General features: G+C 37.1%; 1 protein-coding gene across 2 annotated transcripts in view; it reads left to right on the forward strand.

Annotated features, from left to right (window-relative positions):
• etv4 (ETS variant transcription factor 4) overlaps window positions 1–24,218 on the forward strand; it is a 98,953-nt gene that overhangs the window by 35,180 nt on the left and 39,555 nt on the right. The window contains exon 4 of one of the 2 annotated variants that reach the window (XM_061908099.1): window positions 46–99. In XM_061908099.1, the coding sequence (XP_061764083.1) occupies window positions 46–99 (54 nt within the window). Of the gene's footprint in view, window positions 1–45; window positions 100–8,276; window positions 8,491–24,218 lie in introns of those variants that run through there. The other variant, XM_061908100.1, reaches the window with a different exon arrangement.

The following is a 24,218-nucleotide window of genomic DNA, read 5'->3' on the forward strand; positions in this document are numbered from 1 at the left end:
TCAAACCAAATTAAAGATTCTGTTTTTTCTCTTTTCTATTTTCAGCTCAGGTTCCTGACAGTGACGAGCAGTTTGTTCCGGATTTCCACTCAGAGAACTGTGAGTACTTTCTCATTGGAATCTGTGCTTAAGTCTTCCTTGTCCCTCGTGGGCTACAGCGAGGTCGCACTGGGGTCGGCCAGCGGAGGGCGCTATATCTTGCTGACGTTGCAGTAATCCTCCCTGGCGTATAGAGGTGTAGTTGGCGTACAACGGTGTAGTTGGCGTTGTGCAACGCCGCCCGACATTTGCATGCTCTTGAAAAGCCCAGATGGTGGAGCCCGGGAAACCGGTATCAAAAACAGAAAAAAAAGCTCAGGTACAAAGATGGGCCTTTTGTGTACGTGGGAAGAGGTCAGATGGCAAAACAAATTCCTGGGCTGAAGTATTTGAATGAGCTTCCCCTTGCTAACAATGACTCTTGGGCAGGGGGCCCAACTTCTTATTATGAGGGCCGCACAATGGAAAATTAAAACATGTGGGGGCCTTTTTGATTTTCTTAATTTTCAAAACTGATATATATATATATATATATATATATATATATATATATATATATATATATATATATATATATATATATATATATATATATATATATTTAGATAAATATATATATATATATATATATTTAGATAAATATATATATATATATATATATATATTTATCTAAATATGTATGTGTGTGTATATATGTATGTGTGTGTATATATGTATATATTTATGTGTGTATATATGTATATGTATGTGTGTATGTATGTATATGTATGTGTATATATATATGTATATGTATATATCTATATTTATGTATATGCATATATATATGTTTATATGTATGTATATATATATATATGTATATGTATATATATGTATGGATGTATATGTATGAATATGTATATATGTATGGATGTATATGTATATATGTATGTATATGTATGATTATGTATATATATATGTATGTATATGTGTAAATATATATGTGTGTATATATATGTGTGTATATGATATATATGTGTATATATGAAATATATATGCATATACATATATATATGTGTGTGTGTGTATATATAAGTGTGTATATATATGTGTATATACTGTATGTGTATCTATGTATGTATGTGCATATATATATCTATGTACTTATATATGTATATATATATATATATGTGTGTGTGTATATATATATATATATATATATATATATATATATATATATATATATATGCGTGTGTTTTAATCTATATACATTTACTTTTTAAATTTGAGGGCTTCCTTCAAGTTTGGTCCTTGGACCCAGATAGGTCATAACCATAAAAAAGTTCAAATTAAGTGATATATTATTTTTTTTATTCAACGCTCAAAACTCGAGATAAGGGATTATCAAACTGTGGTACGTGTGTCACTAGTGGTACGCAAAATCACTTGGTTAAAGTACAGTGTTTTATTTTTATATATTCGGACACAGTGTTGGTGTTCAAACTGTGTGTAATGGTTAAAAATATTAAATGTACTTGTGAAACAATGCCGTTTTTTGTAATGAATAGCTGGGCCTACTACGCTGCTGCATTTTAATGTTGGTCATTCACGTGGTACATGAAAAGCCACGTTATTCTGAGGTGGTACTTGGTGAGAAGCGTTTGAACAGCAATGATCTAGCTCAATTTCAGATCGATCTGTCGATATAAAGTAAAACATTGTTTTGTGTTTTATGGTCTTTTTGTCAAAGCCCTGTTTTTTTATGGCAAAACCACAACATTTTCCACTCAAATATTTAGGATTCAAAAAGGGCCCTACTGATGAAAGTGTAATGCTATAGTCTCTAGATTGACTCCAAATCTATTCAAAGTTTTAATTTTTTCATGTTTTGTTTGTTTTATGCCCTTTTTGTAAAATCAAAAACAAAAAACAAACATTTTTTAATGGCAAACTCACAACATATGGAATATTTTCCAAAAAATATTTAAAAGTACAGTAAATAGCTCAATATCTCAAGACATTGCATTTGATTCATTATTATCCTTTGGGCAATGACAATTTTAAGGAAAAAAAGGCCTGCCTGGCAGTTTTGTTTTATTAGAGTCGAAATTGCTTCTTTTTCTTGTTTCATTTCACCTGTTAGGTCTTAATTTGTTTTGTGCATGCTCTTCTATTCCAGTTTTTCATGTTTTTTGTTTGCTCTTTTATGCCACATTTTCAGTTTTTAGGGTCCGCCAGGCCCATTGCAAAGGACTCCAAAGGAGACCTTTGCAATGGGCCAAAGGACCCTATTGAAACTGTAACGTTTTATTATTATTATTATTATTATTATTATTATTCCGCACCTATGCGCTGTAATTTGACCCCCTTAACATGCTTCAAAACTCACCAAATTTGACACACACCTCGGTATGGCAAACCTTCCCAACTTATTAAGCATCCAAACCCAAAAAACTAAAATTGGCGCTAGCGCCCCCTAGGGAAAAAAAAAAACAGACTGCTTGTAACTTCCGTTAGGAATGTCGTAGAGACATGAAACAAAAACCTCTATGTAGGACTGACTTAGACCTACATTTCCACTTTAGAAATTCTGTACCTAAAATCAAAAGAAAGTTGGCAAAAACCCCTTCAAAGCAAAATGTTCGCAAAAAATGCTATTTTTGGCTCTTTGAGCTGTAATTTGACCCCCTTAAAATGCTTCAAAACTCACCAAACTTGGCACACACATCAGGACTGGCAAAAATTGCGATCTAATGAAAAAACCAAACCCCAAAACTCAAAATTGCGCTTTAGCGCAATTTTTTAATAAAACACAGAAAAAACTGCTCCTAAGAAGAAAACACTGAAAAAACTGCTTGTAACTTCCGGTAGGAATGTCGGAAAGACATGAAACAACAACCTCCATGTAGGTCTCACTTAGACCTACATTTTAATAATTGACATCCTTCAGCAATAACATTTTCAGTTTTTGTTTTTTTGCTCTTTTAGTCCACTTTTTTTAACGTTTGGGTTTGCTCTTGTCTTCCACTTTTTACATGTTTTATTTGGTCTTTTATTGCACTTTTTTGTTTGCTGTTTTATTCCAATTTTTTACGTTTTTTTTTTTTTTTAAATCTGTCATACCATTTTTTTTTTTACTTGTTTTTGTTTGCTCCTTTGTTAAACATTTTTTACTTGTTTTTTCTTTGCTCTATAGTCCACTTTTTTATATTTTTGTTTGCTCTTTTTTCCCAGTTTTAATGTGTTTTTGTTTGCTCTTGTAATCCACTTTTTTACGTTTTTTGTTTGCTGTTTTATTCGGCTTTTTTAAGTTTTTGTTTTTTTATTCCACTTTTTGGGCGTGTTTTTTGTTTGCTCTTTTGTTACACTTTTTTATGTTTTTTGTTTGCTCTTTTATTCCACTTTTTCTCTTTTTTGTCCGTCCATCCATTTTCTACTGCTTGTCACTTTTCGGGGTCGTAAGGGGTGCTGGAGCCTATCTCAGCTGCATTCGGGCCAGATAGAGAGACAACATTCACGCTCACATTACCACACCAGGGCCCATTTAGTGTTTGCTCTTTTATTCTACTTTTTGCGTATTTTTCTTTCTTTTTTTTACATTTATTTCGTTTGGTGCTCTTTTATTCCACTTTTTCAAGGTTGTTGGGTTTTTTAAATAGTATTGTTAGAATGTGCCGTAGGCCGTTAAAGAACTAGCTGCGAGCTGCAAACGGCCCTCGGAACGCCCTTTGGATAGTCTGGCTGATATAAAGTGGGCCCCATACAAACATCCATGGGCGTGCATCTTGATGAAAAGTTGAAGACAACTGGTAATAATCCCGAGCAGAAGTGACAGCCTTCAGCCGGGGTCAGAGGGACTTCCTGCTAGCGTCCTTTGTGTGGAAACACGGCGTGATTTCAACCAGCGCCGCGTCCCAACTGGTCATGACCCCGCGTGACACATGCCCGCCCGCAACATTGTCGCTGTCCATTAGGCCACAAAGCGGGGGAGGAAGTGCAGATGAACCCGGGGGCGCCTAGAGGTCATGTCTACTTAACCCCCCCCCCGGCCCGCCAGCCAATCAGGTGTCGGACCGCCGCTAACGGCCGACCCCTGCGTGATTTGCAGGGTCACGGGGGCAGCGGTTTGATGGGCACTTCATTTAAAAGAGCAGAGACGTTGACAGACAAGTGTCCCTGCTGCTCACAGTCGCTGGCTGGAGCGTCGCTTTTCAACTTTGACTCAGGGGGGGGGCCAAAATGTGACAAGTTTGTTCTCCAAGCGGCATGACGCCCGTCTCATATCGCTGGACTCTGGAGACCCCTGAACGCCTGCAGCCTGACCGAAAAAAACACAAACCATCGTCTTAGACCGGGGGAGTCACGACTTATTGCACCGAGGGCCGCACACTGACCAATCAACACATGCAGGGGCCGTTTTGATATTTTTAATTTGCAAAACCAACAATATACAAAGTTGGGAAAATGTGTTGGATTTAAATATAAAGGGAATACAATGATTTGCAAATAATTTTCAACCCATATTCAATTGAATGCACTACAAAGACAAGATATTTGATGTTCAAACTCATAAACTTTATTTTTTTTTGCAAATAATAATTAACTTAAAATTTCAGGGCTGCAACACGTGCCAAAGTAGTTGGGAAAAGGCATGTTCACCACTGTGTTACATCACCATTTATATTAACAATACTCAATAAACGTTTGGGAACTGAGGAAACTAATTGTTGAAGCTTTGAAAGTGGAATTCTTTCCCATTCTTGTTTTATGAAGAGCTTCAGTTGTTCAACAGTCCGGGGTCTCCGCTGTCGTATTTTACACTTCATAATGCGCCACACATTTTCAATGGGAGACAGGTCTGGACTGCAGGCGGGCCAGGAAAGTACCTGCACTCTTTTTTTTTACGAAGCCACGCTGTTGTTAAATGTGCTGAATGTGGCTTGGCATTGTCTTGCTGAAATAAGCAGGGGCGTCCATGAAAAAGACTGCGCTTATATGGCAGCATATGTTGTTCCAAATCCTGAATGTACCTTTCAGCATTAATGGTACCTTCACAGATGTGTAAGTTACCCATGCCTTGGGCACTAATGCACCCCCATACCATCACAAATGCTGGCTTTTGAACTTTGCGTCAATAACAGTCTGGATGGTTCGCGCCCCTTTTGGTCCCGATGACACGATGTCGAATATTTCCAAAAACGTTTTGAAATGTGGACTCGCCAGACCACAGAACACTTTTCCACTTTGCATCAGTCCATCTTAGATGATCTTGGGCCCAGAGAAGCCGGCGGAGTTTCTGAGTGTTGTTAATAAATGGCTTTCGCTTTGCATAGTAGAGCTTTAACTTGCACTTACAGATGTAGCGACGAACAGTATTTGCGGACAGTGGTTTTCTGAAATGTTCCTGAGACCATGTGGTGATATCCTTTAGAGATTGATGTCGGTTTTTGATACCGTGCCGTCTGAGGGATCGAAGGTCACGGTCATTCAATGTTGGTTTCCGGCCATGCGTAATCTGCCGCCATTGTCAAAATGAAACTTGTATATATTTCATCAGTTCTTATACCAGGGAAGAATTCCGGAATGCTTGTGTGGTGTTCAGGTCTGTGGAACCTGTTTTCATTTTTTATTAAAAGAAAAATGATACAATTAATTAATTTTTCAAACTGAGACTCACTGACTTTGGCTCATTTTCGGTGAAGAACATATATCAGAATACACATTTAATGACCACACACCATACACCCCCCCCCCCTACACATTTCTATTACTTATAAGATGTCCGGGTTCACTGGACCCGGGGCTAATAGAAGTATGGAAATTGATGTTCTGTGTACCGCACGCACGCACACACACACACACACACACACACACACACACACACACACACACACACACACACAGACAGACAGGAGGAGGAGGACAGAGTGTAGGTACACAGAACATCAGGGTCAAATGTGTGAGAAAATGAGAGCAGACTGTGTTGACAAACAATATTGCAACCTTGTGTGGGAACCGCAGTTGCAGAAACACAAAAGAAGAATCCCTGTGGGATGCAGAAACTGGCAGAGAAATGTTCCGTTTAACGTTCATATTGTTGTTACTCAGCCCGCCTTTGTGGGTCTGATGGACCCGTTGCATTTTGTGGCTTTTAATGCCTCACAATCAAACACTTTTTTATGTTAAAATACTGAATAGATGTTTATTGGGATATAGCAAACATCTGTTCAGTATTTTAACATAAAAGTGTCAAGAAAACGCTCCATTGTAAGTCAATTTCTTTGTTGGCATTGAAAATTGCAACATTACTTCGAGGTAGCAAGGCTGATTCCGCTCTCAGTGCTGCTGGAGAGATCGCCAAGTCCCGGCTGGTACCGTAACTTGGTACCATTACCATTACAATTTTACGTGAATCAGTGCCCGGTAGTATCAGCAATATTCAGTCGGTGCCAATCCTTAATCAGCTGACTGTTTAATGTTACATACAATTATTTATTTATTGTTAAACAACTTATGGTTTTTTTACCACAAGAAGACACATACACAAGTACTGAAAATTACAACTGTTGTTTTGATTCCCAGATACCGGGTAATTGGTACCGTATCGGTTCGAATGTGAATGGTACCAATTAATAATCTGAAGGGGTCTAAATGTTGTTATGAAGCAACGTGTTGGGACTTGCTCCATTCACAGACAGTCCCATTATAATGTGTTTATGAGCGGGGGTAAACTGCTACGTCCATATCTATTTGTAGCGCTCCAGATGTCTTAGTGCTATGACGCCACAAATAAATGAATATATGGGAGAAACAGAACTGCATCGCTGTGATGGAAACCAGCCTCTCATGTCCACTATCATTGAGGATTATGCAATAACAAGGATAATAATAATAAAAGTCATGATAATATAATAATGATAATAATAACAATAGTAGTAGTAATAATAATAATAATGATGATAATAATAATAATTGTAATATTAATAGTAATAATAATAATAGAAATAATAATATTAGTAATGATAATTACACGAATAAAATTAGTAATAATATTACAAAAATAGTAATAGTTATATTTTTAACAATACTGTACGTAATGATAATCTATTTGATCAAAGTAATACCAGTAATAATAATAACAATAGTAATAACAGTAATAACAAAATAGTAATGATAGTAATTGTAAATTGTAATTGTAATAATAGTAGTAATAATAATAATAATGGTAATAATAATAACAATAATAACTATAGTATTAATGATAATCTGATAATAGTAATAATAATAGTAATTGTAATAATGATAATAATAATTATAGCATTAATGATAATCTGATAATAGCAATAATAATCATAATTTTAATGATGATAATAATAATAGTAATAATAATAACAATAATAACTATAGTTTTAATGACAATAGTAATAATAGATAATAGTAATAATATTAATAATAATAATAGAAATAATACAATTATTAGTAATGATAATTACAAAATAATAGAATAGAATAGAAAGTACTTTATTGATCCCTGGGGGAAATTCAGCATAATAATAATATTATTAGTAATAGTATAAGTAATGATAATCTAATAATGATAATAGTAATAACAGTAATACTAGTAATGACAATAATAGTAATAATAACAAAATAGTAATAATAGTAATTTTAATTTTTAATTGTAATAATAATAGTAATAATAATAGTAGTAATAATAATAATAACAATAATAATAATTTAAGTATTAATGATAATCTGATAATAGTAATAATAGTAATTGTAATTATGATAATAATAGCAGTAATAATAATAGTAATAATAAAATTATAGTATTAATGATAAGCTGATAATAACAGTTATAATACTATTAACAATAACAGTAGTAATAATAAAAAAATAATAATTATAGTATTAATTATAATCTGATAATAGTAATAGTAATGATGATAATAATAGTAATAATAATAATAATAATAGTAACACTATTAACAATAATAGTAGTAGTAATAATAATAACATAATAGTAATGATAATACTGCAGTTGTTTACTGCCTGCCTGTACCTGCGTGGGCGTGGCCTTGCAGGAGAAGTGGTGCAGACACTTAGAACATGCTGGAATGTCACATTAAGGAGGGGAAGAAGGGGCGCCAATGGGGGATTGCGCAATACCTGCACATCTGTTGAATGGATCCTGCTCCTGGCTATAACAGCAGCGCTCTGTCCGCGCTCTGTACTTGTTGTGGCTTTAAGAACCAGTGGCATCCATGGTGGCAACTTTACATTCAACCAATGAAGCCTTTTCTGTCGGGATGGGTACCGAACCCGGTACTTTTTTTTTTGGCACCGGCTGAGTCCCACATGTCCGACAGTGCACTGATTCAACTAAAACCCAACTGTGCCATGTTACGCTTGCTCTTCGGCACTTGGTGATCACTCCAGCAGCACTGGGAGCGGACTGAGCCAAACTACCTCGAGGTAATGCCAACAAAGAAATTGACTCAAAAAACACTCCCAAGTAAAGTAAAACTCCACTTTTTCCAAAATGTGCTAGCTTGATGCTAAAATACACTGGGTTTGCCATTGACATGCTACTGATTAGCATTTGCGATTTTACATGGCGATTTCAAAACCTCCAAATGTGTTCATGAAAACTACAACTAAGATGCATGCTACGTAAAAGGGACAATACTTACAGTATTAACACTTTTTAGGGCGCAACAAAAGACTGAAGTGAATGACCAACACATGCCAAACTACACACTACTGCCATTTAACGTCGTGGAAGTGCAAATGTAATTGAGACCCAGAAATGTGATAACAAAACAAGATGTATCAACCAGACAGCAGTTATCATAATCAGCTCGTTTTTAAAATTTTGCAATTAAATTTTTTTCCACTATCACAAACAATAAATCAATTAAAAATTGGTACTGTACGGTTCAAATGTGAAGGGTGCCCGTCCCTACACTTCTGAAGGCAGTGCGTCAAAGCGAAGGGAAGTGAAATTCCACATGGTAACATGTTGAGAAAATGTCTTTGAACGTGTGAAATGGACAGTGTAGTGGTGTCATTATTGGAACGGTGTGTCCCTCCCTCCTTTGCAGTGTGTGCAAGACAACTACATTGGGACCTCCATTTACAAACTTCATTGGTCCTTGATCAAAGAAAACGTCCCCATAAGGAATAACGTGAATATGAATAATTGGTTCCAGCCTGGAGAAGAGTCTGTAGCTTAATACCAGTCTGAACAGGATAAAAAGTGCTTTACTGTACTAACACACAGGACGAATAAGTGATGGATCAACTCTTTATTAACCAGGCAAAACAACAACGAAAAGCTATACACACTGTCTTTTGGTGCCCTCAAAAACGATCAGAAATCACATAAATCCGTAACTGAAACAGCCATGTTGCTGCCTTTAACTTGCAGCTGACTGGAGCTGTGAGCATACTTCTTTTTTCTTCCCTCTTCCTTCTTTATTCTTTTTCTTCTCCTTCTTTCTACTTCTTTCCTCTTCCTCCTTTTTTCTTCTTCTTCTTCTCCTTCTTTATTCTTTTTCTTCTTCCTTTTTCCTTATTTTTTCTTCTTCCTTCTTCTTTTTTCTTCTTCCTCTTGACTCTTCCCTCTTCCTTCTTTCATTGTTTTTCTTCTTTTTCTTCTTCTTCTCTCTTTTTTCTTCTACTTCCCTTCTTCTTTCTTCTGTTCTTCCTCCTTACTTCTTATTCTTTTCCTTCTTCCTTCTTTTGTCTTTTCCTTTTCTTTTTTGTACTTCTTCTCCCGTTTTCTTATTCTTCCTTCTTTGATATTCTTCCTTATTTTTTTCTCTTCTTTGTGTTCTCTTTCCTACTTTTTCCCATTTTTCTTCCTTCTTTCTTCTTCTTCTCGTTTCTACTTTTCCTTCTTCTTCCTTCCTTCTTCTTTCATCTTCTTTGTTCTTCTCCTTTTACTTTTTTGTTCTTTCTTTTCCTTTTTCTTTCTTCCTTTCCTTCCTTCTTCTCATGTATTTCTTCCTCTTCTTCCTTCGTTCCTCTTCTTTTCTTACTTCCTCTTCATCTTCTTTTTTTTCTTTAATTTTCTAATTTTTGTTCTTTCTTTCTTCTTCTCCCTTTTCTTCTTCTTTTCCTTTATTATTCATCCATCTTTGTTTTTCCTTCCTTCTTTCTTTTTCTTCATTTGGTATTGTTCCTTTCTGTTTCTTCTTTTTCTTTTACTTTTTCAGCTTTTTCTTGTTTTGTTCAGCTCTGTTCTTTTCCTCTTTCTTTTTTCTTATTTTTTTTATTTTCTTGTTCTTGTCCTTTTTACTTCTTTTGTTGTATTGTTTTTCCTTCTTTCTTTTTTAAACCTTGTTCTGTTTCTCCTTCGTTTACACTCGCCGTGGCTGCAGCGACGCCAGCCATTCATATATTTTCTTCTTTGCTTGCGTAAGAGGAAGTGTGCCTCTTGGCCGCTCACTCTTTCGCTCTTCATTCATAAAAAAAAAAAGGAAAAAAAAGCTTACAGTGATGCAAAAATCCTCCTCCTCCTTTCCAAGTGGATACTCAAAAGTCCTCCCTCCCTTCCTGTGTGTGTGTGTGCTTGTGTGTTTGTGCGTGTGTGTGTGTGTGTGTACTCGCATGTACTAGCTCCAGTTGGGTTCTCTCTGCACACACACACACACACACACACACACACACACACACACACACACACACACTGAGCGTTCCAAGATGTGAAGTAATCCAGTGATTTCTGGGCTGTATGGGACGATTGTTTGGTTTTGTGCCTCGCAGTAATTACCTAGGAAGTTGTGGCCATAGAACACCGCTGCACTTCTTTTCAGGCAGCGAGTGGCGCTGAAGACGAGGGAGGGCAAGGAGCGAGGGGAGTGAAAGGAGGAGAGGAAGTCATGAATAAGACGAGCGGAAGCGCACACGTGGAGCGCCTCTGAGCTTGTAAAAGAAGGAACTTTGAATGAAAATACACTCCTACACTAATAAACATCTCGGTATTTCTTGATCATTTGCAGTTTAGCATTTATTCAAAACCTGCGAGATGGCAGCTTTTTTTTTTTTTTTTTTAGCTCATCGGTTAATTCTGATGGGTCAATCACTCATTGGGTTTGCCATTGACATGCTTCTGATTAGCATTAGCGATTTTACATGGCGATTTCAAAACCTCCGAATGTGTTAATAAAAACTACATTTAAGATGCACACTACTGTACAATCAAACAGCTGCTGCGTAAAAGGTACAATACTTACAGTATTAACACTTTTTAGGGCGCAACAAAAGACTGAACTGAATGACCAACACATCCCAAACTACACACTACTGCCATCTAACGCTGTGAACGTGTAAATTTAATTGAGACCCAGAAATGTGATAATAAAACAAGATATCATAATCGGCTCGTTTTATAAAATTTTGCAATAAAAATTATTTTACTGTCACAAACAATAAATCAATTAAATATTGGTACTGCTGAGTACCGGTATCGGTTCAATTGTGAACGGTGCCCGCCCCTACACTTCTGAAGGCAGTGCGTCAAAGCAAAGGGAAGTGAAATTCCACATGGTAACATGTGGAATTTGTTTCATAATTTCAAAGTTCATAATTTTCATAATTGATTAATGACAATCATGTCAGCTTGTGGTAATTACGACGAATCTGGCAAAAATATTAATCACTATCAATTCCGGTATAGCTTGTTTGGTAGAATGGCGGTGCCTGTAACTTGAGGGTTCCGGGTTCGATCCCCTCTTCCGCCATCCTAGTCACTGCCGTTGTGTCCTTAGGCAAGAGACTTTACCTACCTTGCTCCCCAGTGCCACCCACATTGGTTTAAACGGCACTTAGATATTGGGTTTCACTATGCAAAAGCGCTTTGAGTCACTAGAGAAAAGCGCTATATAAATATAATTCACTTCACTTCTTTATGAAAAGGACTATTTATTGTAAAGCCAAAACATAACAAAAAAAACTCAGCAGCCGATATTAACAGTAAAAAGTTGTTCTTGCAATTGTTGGATATGACTTTAAACCATAACCAATGCATCGCTATAGCTCTTGTCTCAAAGTAGGTGTACTGTCATGACTTGTCACATCAAAACGTGACTTATTTGGAGTTTTGGGGTGTTTTCCTGTGTGTATAGTGGTAGTTCTTGTCTTGCGCTCCTATTTTGGTGTTGATTGTCATGTCGTGTACGGATGTACTTTGTGGACGCCATCTGCTCCACACGCTGTAAGTCTTTGCTGTCGTCCAGTATTCTGTTTTTGGTTAAGTTAAAGTACCGGGAAGAGCTAGACGAAGTGGCTGGAGAGAGGGAAGTCTGGGCTTCCCTGCTTAGGCTGCTGCCCCCGCGACCCGACCTCGGATAAGCGGAAGATGATGGATGGATGGATGGATGGATGGATGGATGGATGGATAAAGTACCAATGATTGTCACACACACACAAAGTGTGGTGAAATTTGTCCTCTACATTTGACCCATCCCATTGATCACCCCCTGGGAAGTGAGGGGAGCAGTGGGCAGCACCTGTGCCGCGCCCGGGATGCTGAGTGCCAAGAAGGGAGGCAATGGGTCCCATTTTTATAGTCTTTCGTATGACTCGGCCGGGGTTTGAACTCACAACCTACAGATCTCAGGGTGGACACTGTAACTATTAGGCCACGGAGTAGGTTACTTTGCAGTCAGTTCAGTTTTAGCTTAGTTTTGCATAACCATCCCTAAGCTTTGATGCCTTTTCTTAGCGGCACTCGCCTTTTGTTTATTTTTGGTTTAAGCGTTAGATACCTTTTTACCTGCAAACTGTCATTCCCGACATCTACAAAGCAATTAGCTACCTGCTGCCACCTACTGATATGGAAGAGTAGTACACGGTTACTCTGCCGAGCTCTATACAGCACCGACACTCAACAACGACACATTTGCGGACTATAATTACTGGTTTGCAAAAAAATATTTTTAACTAAATTAGGTGGGACCACCTAATCTCCCACTGCACACCAAACAATATGCCACGGCACACCAGTGGTTGAAAAACACTGGTGTAAGATACTTTTTAGAAACCTTTATTTCATCTGCGCTGTTTTTGAGTTTGACGAGATAGGAGACGACTTGGGAAAAAAAGAAGAGAGGCTATCAAGTACGTCGATGTTACATCCATGATGTCGTTCACAACCACACAAGATGAGATGTCTTCTGGGTCTGGGTCTCAATTACATTTGCAAGTCGACGACATTAGATGGCAGTAGCGTGTAGTTTGTAATGTGTTGGTCATCCAGTTCAGTCTTTTGTTGCGCCCTAGAAAGTGTTAATACTGTAAGTGTTGTACCTTTTACGCAGCAGCTGTTTGATTATAACGTGCATGTTAGTTGTAGTTTTCAATAACACATTTGGAGGTGTTGAAATTGCCATGCAACATCGGCAATGATAATCAGTATGTCATTGGCAAAGCCAATGTATTTTAGCATCAAGCTAGCACAATTTTGGGAAAAGTGGGGCTTTACTTTGAGCGATTTTAAGTCCATTTCTTTTTTGACGTTGAAAATTGCAACATTACCTCGAGTTAGTTTGGCTGAGTCTACTCTCAGTGCTGCTAGAATTATCGGCAAGTCCCAACTGGTACCGTAACATGGTACTGTTACAATTTTATGTGAATCAGTGCCCCCGGTAAGCGATATTCGTCTGTGCCATAAAAGTACCGGATTCGCTACCCATCCTTAATTAGCTGACAGTTCACTGTTATATGAAAATATTTAGTTTTAAACAACTTACCGTTTATTACCACTTGAACACACACGCAAGTACTGAAAATTAGAACTGTTGAGTTCCAGTTTGGATTCCCAGAAGTGTTCGGATTGTTCTCAGAGGTGTCTGACAATATCGGACTGCCAATATTATCGGCCAATAAATGCTTAATATCGGAAATTTTCGGTATCGGTTACAAAAAGTAAAATTCATGACTTATTAGAACGTCGCTGTACGGAGTGGTACACGGACGTAGGAAGAAGTACAGAGCACCAATAAACCTTAAAGGCACTGCCTTTGCGTGCCGGTCCAATCACATAATATCTACGGCTTTTCACACCCACACACGAATGAATAAATGAATGAATGAATGAATGGTTTATTTTGAGCCATGCAAACAAAACAAAAGAATGACATAAAATACAAAATAAATATATATATATACATTATTTTTACACCTACATTGAAAACATTATATGTGACTAATCCTTTGTAGATGTCAAGATTGGCTCAAAAGGGAGTGGGAAGAAGTAAATTTATTAGGTCCCACCCCTATACATATACAATACATATATACAATATATAATACAATAATATATATATCCATCCATCCATTTTCTACCGCTTATTCCCTTTCGGGGTTGCGGGGGGCGCTGGCGCCTATCTCAGCTACAAATATAATTCAATTCAGTGGTTGCTGCGTAGATGCTATATATTATCTATATACATTATAATACATTTAAATTCACACACACTTACATATATACATATATACATACACATATATACAATTTATATATATGCATATATATCAATCAATCATCAATCAATGTTTACTTATATAGCCCTAAATCACGAGTGTCTCAAAGGGCTGCACAAACCACTACAACATCCTCGGTAGGCCCACATAAGGGCAAGGAAAACTCACACCCAGTGGGACGTCGGTGACAATGATGACTATGAGAACCTTGGAGAGGAGGAAAGCAATGGATGTCGAGCGGGTCTAACATGATACTGTGAAAGTTCAATCCATAATGGATCCAACACATATACATACATACAATAAATACATATACACACATGCATATACCCAAAATACACACATATCCATCATATATACACACACACACACACACACCTATATAAATACTATATATATAATAGTATATATAATATACACTTTTGTCTAAACATTATTAACAGTTTTTGGTGCCCATGGGAACAACCTTTCATTTTGACTGTGATATTAGTGGTCAATAGTGGATCTGTGGCTGTGGAGCTACTGCCCCTGATCAACAGGACCTGAAGACCACTCTTGCTATGTGTCCTATGCTGTGCATAAAAAGAGGTCAACTTGGTCAACAGCCATACAGGTCACACTGAGGGTGGCCGTATAAACAACTTTAACACTGTTACAAATATGCGCCACGCTGTGAACCCACACCAAACAAGAATGACAAACACATTTCGGGGGGACATCCGCACCGTAACACAACATAAACGCACCGTAACACAACATAAACGCAACGGAACAAATACCCAAAGCCCTTTGCAACACTAACTCTTGCGAAACGCTATAATATACAAAAACCTGCGCCCCGCCCACCTCAACCTTCTCATGTTCTCTCAGGGAGAGCATGTCCCAAATTCCAAGCTTCTGTTTTGAGGAATGTTAAAAAATATAATGCACTTTGTGACTTCAATAATAAATATGGCAGTGCCATGTTGGCATTTTTTTCCCCATAACTTGAGTTGATTTATTTTGGAAAACCTTGTTACATTGTTTAATGCATCCAGCGGGGCATCACAACCAAATTAGGCCTAATAACGTGTTAATTCCACGAATGGATATATCGGTATCGGTTGATAGCGGAATCGGTAATTAAGAGTTGGACAATATCGAAAGAATCGGCAAAAAAGCCATTATCGGACATCTCTAATTGTTCTTGCTGGCTTTAGCGTCCTACTTTGAAGTGGGTGTCTCCACATTGTTCAGTTCGGGACTTGTCTCGGTATCGATTAGGCAAACTAGCGCTGTGGTAAGACCCCAGACTTCTAGGAGACGTGGTCCTTCTCTCACTCATCCTGTTCTCCGTTACAAGCTTAGGAATTTGCATGCACATCGCGCGGCCCAATTATCTTTTTTTTTTTTTTTTTTTTTTCCTTGCTGATATTTTTATGATCGTGAGAAGCCGAAATCAAAATCTGATCGTCCGGCCCTCATCCCAACTGGATCTGCTCTCCTTTCTCCTCCTACTCCTCTGGAGAAAAATGCAGCTCGCTCTTCTTCCACTTCTTCTTTTCCAAAATACAGCTGCTATGCAACGGCAGAAACAGCCAGGTGCCTGCCAGACGCAAACGCTGGCTCTGGAAGGGTGACGCCTCTCTGGCACGTTGCAGTTTTCTATAGTCCACACACACACACACACACACACGGACGGACACACACACACACACACACACACACACACACACACACACACACACACACACACACAGGCAGCAGTTTTATGAATGGGCTGGTTGTGAGAGGCCAGCTAGGAGAGGCTCGTTCTTATTCCTGCTGTTTTATTGTAGGGATGTGACGATATCAAAAGTCCACGTCACGGTTGTTGTGACCAAAATGATCAGTTGTCATGATTGAAGGTGCTCAAAAAGTACTAAAATATTCCAACCAAGTTTGTTCGATTAAGTCAAATAAATTCACATTGGATGTTTTCTTGGCAGAGCAAACATGAAATATTGTTCTGGCTTCATGAGAGCCATATTATTTTTTTATTTGTGTGTCTAAGTATGTTTGTCTTCCATTTTTCACCCCAATTTGTAAAAGTTTTAGAAAGGTTTTTTTTTTTTTTAATAAATGCAAATTGCGTGTTGACTTTGCTCGACTTCCTGTTTGTGACATCACGCAGGTTCACTTCCTGTTGAACACACCTGCGTCTCTTTCAAATTTAAGAGTCCTTCAAAAGACTGGCTGCTTGGTCCTTATTTGGTCTTCTTCTTCTCGTTTATACTTCTCCTTTTACTTCTTCTTTCATCTTCTCTTTTTTCTTTTTCTCCTTTTACTTTTTCTTCATTGTTTTCTCTTTTTTCTTCTCTTTTTTCTTTTTGTTTCTTCTTTATTCTTTTTTTTCTTCTTTTCCTTCTTCCTTCTTGTCATTTTGTACTTCCTTCTCCTCCTTTTTCTTCTTCCTTCCTTCTTTCTTCTCATTTCTTCTTCTTCCTTCTACTTCCATCTTCTTTTTTATTTATTTCTTCTTCTTCTCCTTCCTTCTACCTAGTGTTTCTCCTTTCTTCTTTTGTTTTTTCTTCCTTTCTTTTTCTTTTTGTATCGTTCCTTTTTATTGCCTCTGTTTCTTTAACTTTTTTAGCTTTTTCTTTTTTTGTTCAGCTCTGTTCTTTTTGTCTATCTTTTTTATTTTCGTGTTCTTTTTCTTCTTTCTTTTATTGTTTTTCTTTTAAAACTTTAAAAGAGTCATTCAAAAGACTTACTTGTTATTACAAATAGATTTTATTTATGTTTTTTAGGTTAGTCTTTTTAGGAACAAAACAATCACTCACAGCCATTGCAAGAAAATATACGGATCAAAATCATTTAAATTTACATCACTGAATTTGTAAGAATTATTCTAAAATATCGGCAATAATGGTATTTATATTTTGTTTTTAATTTAAATATTGTATTATTATTGTATCATGGTTTATTATTTTGTTGGACTGATTACTTGGAAGAAAAAAAATGTAAATGATATATGTATTTATGGATATATATGTGTGTATATGTATGTGTATGTATGTATATATATACATGTATGTATACATGTATGTATACTAGTATATATGAATATGTATATCAATATGTGTATTTATGTGTTTATATGTATATATTCATATAAATTATATATGTATGTGTGCATGTATATATATATATATATATATATATACACACGTGTGTATGTGTATATATATATGTGTGTGTGTGTGTGTGTGTATATATATATGTGTATGTATAATAGTATATATGAGCATGTATATATGTATATCAATATGTTTATTTATACATATATATATATATGTGTGTGTGTGTGTGTGTGTGTGTGTGTGTGTGTGTGTGTGTGTCATATGTATATATGTTATGTTTGTACAATGTTACTTAAAGGAGAAAGACGTTCATGCCTTTTGTTTTCATGTTAGCATTTAAGCTTGCTATCCATAAAAAACATTAGTCGGTCCATTGTTTTATCAATGTGTTGTTATTGAATAATTTTAATGTAGGTAACTTTGACCGTTGGGAGTTTTACGGGGGTTATTACCGTTTATCGTTACATTGCTATTTTATTGTGTAAAAAAAAAAAAGATGATGTATGTTATACTAGGCTGCACCACTGATGCATTACTGGCCAGGGTATTGTTTTTGTAACATGACGTAGCTCATAGTAGTGATAAACAGAAGGTCTGACCTGCTGCTTTATTGTGTTGAACATCTCCCAGCAGGGAGTACAGCTGCACTTTAATAACGAGTTGAGGGGGTGGTCAGCCGTGTGTTATTATCCTTACTGGAATAATCATAAACTAGAAGTGATGACGAGATTTACATCGGACTTCACCGAGTGATGCATTCAAGAGCAGTCGGGAGAGTTGTGTATGTGGATGTTTTAGTTGGAACATTTAAACTGTTTGTTTGCCTGCCAAGTATGTCCTACATAACACACACACACTGCACATGAGTACGTTGACCTGCTGACACGGGTTGGTGGGGGCCGCACATCGATCCTTGGCCCCCCCCCAACCCCGTCCCTCGGCAGAGAACTGATAGATGACTTGATAAAGATAAAGCGGAGATAAATCATCTTGAGGACAGAGAGGAGGAAGAGTGCGGGTCACACGTGTCATGGAGCATTAGAGAGCTCCATCATGAAGATGAGATGGATGCGGGCCGAGCTTGAAAGATGCTCAATCGCCACCAAATTATTTGTACTTTGTCATTTTTATGTGGAACACAGAAATAAAATACCCTATTTTCCGTATATTAGCCGCACCGGACTATAAGCCGCATATATATACGTTGTGAAATGAGTTATTTATACAGAAATATTACAAAAAAAATATTATTTTCATACCTGAATTGTTTCCAAACAGTGTCTGTAACACGGCAGTAAAACGGCTGATCAAACAAAACAGAAGTCGTCGTCATGGACCCACTAGCTGCGCAAGCGAGTCTCCAACCAGCTAAACAAACTTAATAACTCTACGGTGATGTTTTAGTGAATTTACTAAGGAATCTGTAAAACTGAAACAATACAAAAATAATACCTTTCTAAGTTAATGATACTAACACAGACACTCATAAACGTATTAGCATATTAGCTAATGTTAACGACGCCAGCTTTATTACATTACGATAGCACGTACAAAAATGCATGAAAATACTCGGACAGACATCACACGTGGGACGCTTTAGTAAGTACGAATTGTTTTAGTTGTATTGTAAAACGTACAAACGTTGCTTGCAGTGACAAATGAAAATCCCATGCAAGTAGAAACGCTATGGACAGCTAGAAGACAGAACTTCCGGTTCAAAGCTTCAAACAGAAGAGCACGGCAGCACCTGCAATGAGAAAACTCGTCCACAAGATGGCGCCACGGCAAAGAATAACCCACTCAAACTATTTGATCCTTAAATTAGCGACTTTCAGTTTGCAAATGCGAAGACAGTTAAAAATGCAATTCAATGTATTAAAAAGATTGTATAACATTTAAAAAAAAAAAATGGTGTTGTCCAATTAGTGGTCTAAAATGAGACAAAGTAAGACAAAATACAGACAAACACAACTATTTAATATAATTGTCTAAAGTGAGACAAAGTAACACAAAATACAGACAAACACAACTATTTAATATAATTGTCTAAAATGAGACAAAGTAACACAAAATACAGATGCAAATATATAACTGTATTATGGTGGTACTTAATGAATGCTTAGGTCTACTATACTACTGTGTTTTAATGTTGTCACTATGGTGGTACTTAATGAATGCTTAGGCTTTCTTCGCTACTGTATTTTATTGTTGTCATTATGGTGGTACTTAATTAATACTTAGGTCTACTACTCTACTGTATTTTATTGTTATCATTATGGTGGTACTTAATGAATACTTAGGTCTACTATACTACTGTATTTTAATGTCATTATGGTGGTACTTAATGAATACTTAGTTCTACTACACTACTGTATTTTAATCTTGTCCCGATGGTAGTACTTAATGAATACTTAGGCTTCCTTCACTACTGTATTTTAATGTTGTCATTATGGTGGTACTTAATGAATACTTAGACTACTATGCTACTGTATTTTAATGTCATTATGGTGGTACTTAATGAATACTTAGTTCTACTACACTACTGTATTTTAATGTTGTCACTATGGTAGTACCTAATGAATACTTAGGTCTATTACACTACTGTATTTTAATGTCATTATGGTGGTACTTAATGAATACTTAGGTCTACTACACTACTCTATTTTAACGTTGTCACTATGGTGGTACCTAATGAATACTTAGGTCTATTACACAAATGTATTTTAATTTCACTATGGTGGTACCTAATGAATACTTAGGTCTACTTCACTACTGTATCTCAATGTTGTCATTATGGTGGTACTTAATGAATACTTGGGTCTATTACACTACTGTATTTTAATGTTGTCATTATGGTGGTACTTAATGAATACTTAGGTCTACTACGCTACGCCTGTGATGAAGTGACGACTTGTCCCGGGTGTACACCGTCTTCCGAATGCAGCTGAGATAGGCTCCAGCACCCCCCGCAACCCTAAAAGGGACAAGCGGTAGAAAATGGATGGATGGATGGATGTCTAAAATCTGTTTAGCGATATATATTGCAAACTCTTGCGATAGCAGTACATCTCGCCATCTATTCATTAGCATATCAAAGATAATAGAATCCTTCGATTACTGACTTATGCAGTCATTTATTGCACAGTTTGTAGTTTTTGGACGTGTACGCTCAGTCCAGTCGTATTATTCTCACCCGAGACTCGCATTCGTCTACCTGCTCACTTCATGTCTACAGGTTTTTTCTCCACGTTAGCACGCTTGCAGACATGTTTCTGCTTAAGTACTCCGCACTTGTTGTTCACGGCTTCTGCTCTTGCTTGTGGTGTCGTCTCTCGTCCTCCAGTGATAATGGTATATGAAAGAAATGTGGTTTGCTGCTGGATTTGTAAGCGAGAGTCTGGGAATTAAGTCACTATGAAGAAAGGACAAGAGGTACTTTTGTTTACGAGTCTCCCTGAACACAGCACCGTCGTCAAGAGCGCCAAAATAAGAACCAACCACCATTTCTAGGATTTATGCAGATCCCAAGAACACAATGACAGGTAGAAAATAGGTCAGAAAGTTAGTTTTGCATAATAATAATAACAATAATAGCACCCCTTTAAGTGCAAATATAATTGTGATTGATAACAAAAATTTTTGGGGTTGTATTGGTATTTTTTTATTTTTATTAAAATTGACATATATTTGTTATTTTTTATTTTACGTTATGTTATTTCAATGTTTAAAAAAACTTATATATATTGTTTTTTGTTTTTATAGATTTTTTTTTAAATAAAAATTTAAATCAATCATTTATTTTAATTTTATTCATTTATTTTTTTTATTGACATTTACAAATCTGTTTTAAAATTGATGTAACTATCAATCAAAATCAAATCTACTGAATTAATTTGCTCCGCGACCCAGTCCAAGTCGTCAACGGGTGTTACAGCAATAAATCAGTGGTTCTCGAAAAATTTTCACCAAGTACCACCTCAGAAAACACTTGGCTATCCAAGTACCACTACAATGACCAACATTAAAATACAGTCACGCAGTAGTAGTAGTATTCATTAAAAACAAGGCAGAGGTTTTTATTTAACTAGTGTATTTAATATTTAGGGCCACTGTAACATTACTGTCGTTGGCCAACTTGCTAGTATATCCAACAAATACCGTTTATAATGTGCAGCCCAAGGCAATTGATTCAGGAGTCAGATTTTTTTGTGTTCATATAATTCCAATTACAGTTTTCGTTGACATTTTGTGTGTTTGTAAGTCTAAATTTTTCTTTCACGCTTTCAATGTTATGTAAAAGACCTGACTGTAAACCATTAGAGCAACGGTGTCCAAACTACAGCCCCGTGGGCCAAATGCGGCCCGCGAGGTGTCATGAGTTTATTAAGAATTATTACCCACAGGAAAGTTGCAATCATTTCAATAGTCCGACCATTTGAAAGCTGTTATTATGTCGCCATCTTGTGGGCAACATTAATGACTCTAGCAAACGTCCTTTACTGTGTTATGTGCCCAAGTGCAAACAACCTTCCCTAATCATGGTGCAAAAAAAATGGGAGGTCCGACCATTTTGATGCTAGCACAACCTTTAAATATGCTCTGAACAAGGGCATGCGCTGCATTTACATTGTCTGTATGCACATGTGTCATATGAGCAAGTTTTAATGTTGTAAATGTGATGTTTTATGTGTTGTTTACTGTTTTTATTGTAACCTTGCTGCTGCCCTCTTGGCCAGGTCTCCCTTGGAAAAGAGATGTTTGATTTCAATGGGATTATTACCTGGTTAAATAAAGGCTAAATAAAAAGATAATTAATAAAAAAATTCCTTTATGTGGCCAAATGCGAACAACCTTCCCTAATCATGGTACAAAAAAATAAATAAGTGACCGTTTTGATGCTGTTATTTATGTCGCCATCTTGTGGGCAACCTGAGTAATTCAAGCCAACAACCTTTAAATATGCTCTGAACAAGGGCATGCACTGTATTTACTTATGTGGCCAAATGCGAACAACCTTCCCTAATCACGGTACAAAACCAAAAATAGGTCTGACCGTTTTGATGCTGTTATTTATGTCGCCATCTTGTGGGCAACATGAGTAATTCAAGCCAACAACCTTCAAATATGCTCTGAACAAAGGCATGTACTGTACTTACTTATGTGGCCAAATGCGAACAACCTTCCCTAATCATGAAGCAAAAAAAAAACAAAAAAAAGTATGACCCTTTTGATGCTGTTATTTATGTCGCCATCTTGTGGGCAACATGAGTGATTCAAGCCAACAACCTTTAAATATACTCTGAACAAGGTGATGCGCTGTATTTCCTTATGTGGCCAAAAGCAAACAACCTTCCCTAATCATGGTACAAAAAAATAAATAAGTATGACCGTTTTGATGCTGTTAATTATGTCGACATCTTATCCGCAGAATGAATAATTCAAGCCAACGACCTTTGAATATGCTCTGAACAAAGGCATGCAATGTATTCACTTATGTGGCCAAATGTGAACAACCTTCCCTAATCATGTAGCAAAAAAAATAAATAAGTCTGACCATTTTGATGCTGTTATTTATGTAGCCATCTTGTGGGCAACATGAGTAATTCAAGCCAACAACCTTTAAATATGCTCTGAACAAGGGCATGCGCTGTATTTCTTTATGTGGCCAAATGCGAACAACCTTCCCTAATAATGGTACAAAAAATAAATGGGTCTGACCATTTTGATGCTGTTATTTATGTCGCCATCTTGTGGGCAACATGAGTAATTCAAGCCAATGACCTTTAAATATGCTCTGAACAAGGGCATGTACTGAACTTACTTATGTGATAAAATGCGAACAACCTTCCCTAATCACGGTGGGGGAAAAAGAGGAAATCTGACCGTTTTGATGCGGTTACGTCGCTATCTTGTGGGCAACATGAGTGATTTAAGCCAACGACCTTTAAATATGCCTTGAACAAGGACATGTACTGTATGTACTTGTGTGACCAAATGCGAACAACCTTCCCTAATCATGGCGCCAAAAAAAAAAATACAATAAAATAAAATCCAACCATCACAAAATGTCAACAAACAACTTGCTCACTGAACTCTGTGGACATTATAAAAAAAATTGTCCATGCACCATAAAAAAAATAAAAAATTACACCCATTTTTGGCCACTCTGCTTTAGAGGATGGCCAGTGGGGTACATTGTGTGTGTCCACTCCAGCAAACATTGCACCCCCGAGCTGGTCATGTCCACAATAATCCCATGGAGCGCGTCAGTGAGGTGCGGCACGCATCGATCGCTCCATGAAACATTGGGAGGGGACAGCTATATCCAGGAGGATGTGACGCGTCAATATGGTGTCAGATTGATGATGGTCCCCCCTCACCGCGCTGGTACCGGGACAGGGACCTATTGTGGGTCAGATTTACGGCTGTTGGACGGCCGTTTGTGAAAGCAGCAGACGCGGCACATTGGAACGTGAAGTGGACAACCGGGAGAACGTGTCAGAACATCTAAGGGCTCTTTCATGCGAGCGGCGTTTATAGCCCTTCGCCGTGCGACGCGTCGATACCTTTCCTTTTGCTGCAAAAGTAACAGTAATTTACGGGCCGGCGGCA

Source organism: Nerophis ophidion, linkage group LG08, assembly GCF_033978795.1.
Source record: "Nerophis ophidion isolate RoL-2023_Sa linkage group LG08, RoL_Noph_v1.0, whole genome shotgun sequence".
NCBI lineage: Eukaryota > Metazoa > Chordata > Actinopteri > Syngnathiformes > Syngnathidae > Nerophis > Nerophis ophidion.